This window comes from Triticum aestivum, chromosome 4D, assembly GCF_018294505.1.
Source record: "Triticum aestivum cultivar Chinese Spring chromosome 4D, IWGSC CS RefSeq v2.1, whole genome shotgun sequence".
NCBI lineage: Eukaryota > Viridiplantae > Streptophyta > Magnoliopsida > Poales > Poaceae > Triticum > Triticum aestivum.
Genome location: NC_057805.1, coordinates 423,243,319 through 423,249,665, shown reverse-complemented (window position 1 = coordinate 423,249,665; position 6,347 = coordinate 423,243,319). Strand labels below are relative to the sequence as shown.

The 6,347-nt window shown below is 46.2% G+C and overlaps 1 protein-coding gene across 2 annotated transcripts; it reads right to left on the bottom strand.

The window, feature by feature from the left end:
- Positions 1-245: 245 nt before the first annotated feature.
- LOC123098325 (protein RBL) lies at positions 246-5,747 on the bottom strand. 2 transcript variants are annotated; one of them, XM_044520292.1, is made up of 5 exons: positions 5,564-5,747; positions 3,976-4,074; positions 1,626-2,716; positions 1,267-1,534; positions 246-796 (listed from the first exon to the last, which is right to left on the bottom strand). In XM_044520292.1, the coding sequence occupies exons 1-5, from the start codon at positions 5,664-5,666 to the stop codon at positions 507-509; spliced, it is 1,851 nt and encodes a 616-aa protein (XP_044376227.1). In that variant the 5' UTR covers positions 5,667-5,747; the 3' UTR covers positions 246-506. The 2 variants fall into 2 exon arrangements, with proteins under 2 accessions (XP_044376227.1, XP_044376228.1); XM_044520293.1 differs by lacking the exon at positions 5,564-5,747 and adding an exon at positions 4,786-5,366.
- Positions 5,748-6,347: the final 600 nt, after the last annotated feature.

The following is a 6,347-nucleotide window of genomic DNA, read 5'->3' as shown; positions in this document are numbered from 1 at the left end:
CCACAACTGGACAAAGATTCTATATACGGACCGCCGCATGATTAGTACTACTAATACCGTTTTCCAGCATCCAGTAGTACAATCGACGGCACAATGATGGATGCAATTGGCAACGGCACTCCCACACAATCTCACACCTGTAAAGTCACATGATACGGCAATGATAGGCTCATAGCATAACCCACGGGCACAAGCTAACGATATCAACCGAGACTTAACCACAACGATCTACAAGCATAAAGGAATTAAGCTTAACCATGGTCCATACTGACCAGGTTTCTTCACCTCAAGATCAATGCAAAGACAGCAGACTTCAGACTACACACAACACATATGCAAACGATGTTTATCATGTCTCGGCATAACCACGACACATACTTTCTTTCTACGGGAACACTAATTAACATAGGTGATAGCCCTATCTCTATGCCCTCACCGTTGTTTTCGGTCAGGGCAGCATGAAATTAAAACACGAGCCATCAGCGTCAAACATACGAGCTGCTTGCTTACATCTCGTCGTCCTCGGTCGCTTCGTCGTCAATGTCGGCGGCCGAGCTGTTCCCGTTGACAGGTTCCAGCAGCTGCTGCTTGATCTTGGCCGAGCTGTTGCCGTTGACAGGTTCCACCACCGGCTTGCTCTTGGGCTTCGACGGCTTGCCGTTGGACGACATCTTTATGGGTGGTTTCTTCACTTTTTCAGCCTGCTGCATCTCCAGCCCCTTGGCTGATAGCCTCCTCTTCCGCTTTGCGTTTGCCGCTTCCGCTGATGGCTCTTCGGCCATGGAATTGTCAACAACTGCAAGGGAAACAAAACCAAGAATGTACTTCATTTTGGGAAGGATGATAACAGTTAAACCACAAAAGCATTAAGCAAACGTCAGAAGGTTCAGGTTTTGAAGATTCTATTCCTGGCTACGATTACATCATCATTCATCAATACGAGTTCAGCATTATCTAGTCTGTATATATGATAATATAAATCTTATTTTCCCAGAGTGTGTGTGTATAACTCCATGTTTACATCACACCTATACAACAAAATCGAGTGCACTGCTGCAACTTTGTTTTAAAGTAAAATGAAGACCAACTTATGTTACCATCATCTCATCCAGATGAGTGCACAATTATTTGAGATATTCTGCAGGTTTTTGTGTTTGATGGGAAACAAAAGAACACTGCTGGCAGGTTTCAACTGAAAAACAAATCATAACTTGCACAAAATGAGACACTGCTGAAGTAAGAAATTACAATAGTCTACAGCTTTACCTTCCAATGGACTAGATGCGGGAGGAATGGCTAGACCATTCTGCACAGCATCCATTGAGGATGGGGGCGAACCAGAATGATTGCTATCCTCCAATTTTGATGAGCTTACTAGGCACTTGTCTGGCTGCTCATCAGGAGCATCCGGGGAAGGAATAGCAGGCAAGTAGATGATCTCATCTGCTGAGTCCTCAAAATCACTGAATGATGAGTTCTTCTCACATGTTTCAACATCAATCTCTGCATCCTGATCTATCATCAGTTCTTCAACCTGCAGCATAGAAGATTTGGATTAAGCCGGATGTGTGTATGCTTTCATTTTACAAACAACTGAGAAAAACAAGAAAAGAATCGTCACTCACCCTTTCTGCATATGCATTTATGTCGAACTCGTCCTCTCGTTCAACATATTCCTCGTTTTCTTCTAGTTCTATAAAATCAGGAGCAAACGCACTCCAATTCTCTACATGTTCCTTTGCCCAAATGTATGTTAAGCCTGCCACAGACACTGAAGCAATTGTAGGATCAAATGGATGCCAAGCGAGATCAATGAGAGCTTCCTTTGGACCTTCAAGGATCTTTATAAGACGCCCTGCTCGGTCCCATATGTGCAATCTGTGCTCTCCTTTGCTTGCAGAAGCACCAACAATCCACTCAGCATCACCACTGAAGCATGGTGCCTTCCACTGTACCTTTGCAATGGCATCTGAGACTTCGCAAGAAAGAACTAAGCAGCGTGCACCATTTGCTTTTAGCTTCTCATACTTGCTTTCATAGTCATTATTGTTGCTGGTGATTATTTTTTCAATCTCCTTCCCAGAACCATTAATGGGCAGAATATTCTCATAGACTCTAATGACACGATCATTAGAGTTCGTTAGCAGATATTGGCCATCTCTGCTGAAAACAATGTCCTTAACAACTGTTCCACCTGGGATGGGAATTAACCCAAGTACTTGGATGCCTTTTGAATCTACAATTAATATCTCTCCCTTGGAATTGCCCACATATATCAGCTCTCCATTCTTATCAAACGTTGCAGCAGTTGGTGTAAAAGGAGGAGAACCATCCGAAAATTTACGTGAATTAGGTAAAGGGACATTACCACTGTCAGATGCAGAAACTGGAAGGACTATGGTACTTCCAGTATTCAAATCAACAAGAATAGGTGCAGAAGAGAGAGGACATGCTAAGCATACAGATGGGATGGATGAACCAGGATGAAGACGGGCATGCAATGGAGTCTGCTGAAGAGTTATGCGGGCAATCTTTTCCCCAGTTACCACATTCCAAAGTGTCAGTGACTTATCAGTAGCAGAGGCAAGCAAACGGTGACCATACTTAGACCAGCTGACACTGGTTATAGGTGCAGTACAATCTTTATCACGAAATTCTCTTGCAAGTCCCCTTGTTTCAAAGTCCCAGATAACACAGCTACCATTTGCACATCCAGCTGAAAAGTTTCAACAGAAGTCTTGAGCATTGGAAACAATTTAATGGTAAGATTCAGGGTACATACAGAAATAGGAATGCACCAAATGCAATTTCACAGGTAAAAAAAAACATCTGCAACAATTAAAAAAATTCTATTGCAGATATAGTGTTTCTCACCTGAACGATTCACAAATTTTCAGGCATCCTTTTCTATGAAAAGACAAAAGAATGTGCCAACTTCATACTCCCTCCATCCAGATTTTTAGGGCTAACTTTCAAACCTCTCATATCAAGGCTGTAGCGGAAAGTTGAAATAATATTTGGAATTCAGTTTCGGCCAACAAGCGCACATAATCTTCCTCTAATTAATTGTGTTTCACCGCTCAGCTCCCCGCTAAATTGTGGAGCTTTGCAACACCTCTAGATGGGATTAGGTTACAGGAATGACGTGGTGCCATTCGATTGTATATCACGGGCCCCAGAGAGAAATTTGAGGGGGGGGGGGGGGGGGGGTACATCTCCAGATGGGATTCCGTAACAACTGCCCGCAGGTGTACCTTTTTAATTAATACTGTTGCCCAATTATCGTGGCTCATATCGGGCATACAGAGAAACGATACCAATCTCTCCTCTTCAGATTTGTAATGCCCCCATGCAATCAATAAATGCAGCACTTTTTTAGGAGACGGAGACGATGCATGCGAAATCGAAGGGAATCGGCCCTACAATTTTGGAAACTGGCCCTAAATAAGCGGATGGATGGAATATGAAGTTGACAGGGAGTAACCGAGTAAGTAAGCCAATCCACACAGTATTCTATTATTCGTATCATCGTGCTGTATCATGGTAATGGCAAGTTAAATATTGAATCTTGCAGAAAGGAACCAAGTATGATCAATCTCCTATTGTCAGATCTCTACTCATCCTCATTTATAAGCAGATGTGGACTACACAGAACACTAAAGACAGAGACAGATTACTTCTTTGTAAGCACATTCCCAGTGGACAAGAAAATTATATAAGAATGGTAACACCACACTGTTCACCAGGCATGGCAAGATAGCCTAATAAAAAGGAGGTGATCACAAGAAACAAAGGAACAGAAATTGTTTATCAGTAGTTTGAACTTTCATTACCACTAAAGAATTTTTCACAAGATTAATAAGCATTAAACATGCACTACGTAGAATAAGCAGTGCATTTTATATTAACTAAGATGATATTTGCACAAAATAGTGAACTAAACATGCTTCTACAGGAATTGACATAGATATTTACCTGCAAGGAGAGTTCCCCTGCGGTTAAACGCAATGCATTTCATATTCCCATGCTGCAAGAACTCCTCAATAGTCTCAGGAAAATCCCCTTGCAACGGATCTACGCATACACAGAACAGATAATAGATATTTACTTCCAACATCTTAAAGTTTTCTATTCTCAAACAAAATGAAGAGCAAAAAACCAAAGTTAAAAAACGCCCTAGCCCATAATTGTGCATTTGTCACCGCCTTGCGCTTTTCTGACCAAAGTGCACGCTTAAGCGCAATTAAGTGCTAGGCGTTTTGCTTTCACCTAGAGACTAGGCGCGCTTAAGCGCCCGCCTGGGCGCGCCTTTTTTAACTATGCTAAAAACAATCAATAAAAACAGTAAACGAACACAACCGTAGCAATAAGGCAGGTTGCTAAACTGGCCATTCCAAAACTGTAAGCCAAACACTTGTAGAGTTTTTCCAAATTGACATATCCCATATGCACAAATTTACATTTGCAACTCTTAGTAAAGCAATAGACCAAAAATTCAACTTCATCTGGATGCCCCAATAACACCGGAAGTCTGAAAGACTGAATCCAAAATCTATCAAGCCTGCTACATTCTAGGGCAAAAGAAATAGGTTATTTGTACATGGGCACCCAAACACCGAAATTACCTCAAATCAGAACCCTACCAGAACATTCGTGGGACATTCGCCCAACCCAACCCTACCAGAACTAAACGAAATCGCCTCAAATCAGCGGATAACAGCACTAATCTGCAAGATACCAACGAATTTCACCCAATTCCCTCGAATCATGGCGACGAAAACTCACCGACTATGGGCACATTCATCGCGCCGCCGCTCGTCCTCGATGCGACACTATCCGCAAGGGGCGAAAGTCGAGGAACCCGCGGAGACGAAGGAACCCCGAGGCGGGGACGAAGGACCTAGGGGGGGGGGGGGGGGGGGGGGGGGGGGGGGGGGGGGGGGGATAAAAGAATTTCAGGAGGTAGGAATCCGCCCAGGAGTGGGCCGGGGGACGAGCAGGGCCTCGACCCGCCGCCGCGCGCTAGGGTTCAAGTCGGTGAATTTCCAGGCAACCTGATGTTAATACCCTCCTATTACAGTCCTAATCAATGCTCCCCACACCCGGCGGCGCGCTGCAACGCCGATATGAGCACAGCGGCGAAGCAACGGCGGCTCCGGCAAGGCAGGGGTGAGGCCGGGCGTGGAATGTCAAGGGAAGGAGGCGGTGCGACGGGAACAGGGGCGCCGCCACGCGAGAGCGAAGAAAGGGCGCGGCCAGGAGGGCTAGGAAAGCTGTCCGACGGCGGCGGGCGGCGGAAAGGGTGCGACGGGAGAAGATGGGGATGGCCGGGAGGGCAAGGCGGGCCGAAAAAAAATAAAGAATCTGGACTATAGGGTTTTGGTCCAGATCTTGGGCTCCGACGGCGTCTCTCCGGCCGGTCGTTGATTTTCTTTTTCATGGAGTGTGTTTTGCAAATTAAAGATCCACAAGAGAAGAGGAAACAAGATTGAAAAAACACATCAAGCCCTCGCCAGACGAAGCGGACGGCGAAGGCGGAACGGCGTGAACACAAACCCCTTACCGGAAGCGGCCGGCGGAGCCCTTTTACGGGACGAAGCCCTCGCGCCGAAGAGGAAGCCTCCCGGCTTACCCACGACATTAAAAGAGTGTGTCTCGCCGTCCATGGTGATCCTTTTCCTCTCTCGAGTGGCGCTGCGAGGGTGACGGGCGCGTGCGAAAAGGGCAAACAAGTGGCAAGGGACCTTACACAAGCCCAGTTGTAATAAGCATTTTCCAGCATAGCGTTGTGTGCGTCATATTTATAGCGAACTTAATAAATGACTACTAGCACGGGAAAGCGCGGCGCATGCCGCGCCCGTGTGAGTGCTCATCACGTGCTTTTGTTTTTGTATCTTTTGAGTGCAGTCCTCAACATATGCTTTCATTGTCTGTACATTATCTTTTAGGCAAATGATCCCTTATGGCTGGTTGGCTGACCGCTCGGTTGGTCGCGCGCTCTTCGTTCAATCGAAGCAGATCGTGTGGCCCATGTGCGGCCTTATCCTCTCACCCCCACCCTCTTTCTTGTCTCCTCACGCCAATGCTCCTTTTTTTCTTCCTCATACCCCTCGTGTGCGTCCCCAGCCACTCCTCTGCGTTTCTCTCCCCTGTGGCCTACCTCCAAATCAGCAGCTCGTTGGCGATGGAAGAGGTGTGCGGTGAGCTAGTGACCACCGGGGGCACACACGAAGTAGCGAAGGTGCACGGAGCACAACTGTCGGCGGGTGGGAGGTGCGATGCTCCCAGCTACGGCGGCAACCTAGTGTTGCAGGCTGCTACAACGGTAAGGGATGGTTTGCTAAGGT

Bases quoted from the DNA above. Each gene is read 5' to 3' on its own strand.
- LOC123098325 (XM_044520292.1), bottom strand. From the start codon at position 5,666: ATGGACGGCGAGACACACTCTTTTAATGTCGTGGGTAAGCCGGGAGGC. The intron at 4,075-5,563 runs GTAAGGGGTTTG...GTGTATGCGTAG, and splicing joins GGCTCCGCCGGCCGCTTCCG to ATCCGTTGCAAGGGGATTTT. The intron at 797-1,266 runs GTAAAGCTGTAG...TTTCCCTTGCAG, and splicing joins CGCATCTAGTCCATTGGAAG to TTGTTGACAATTCCATGGCC.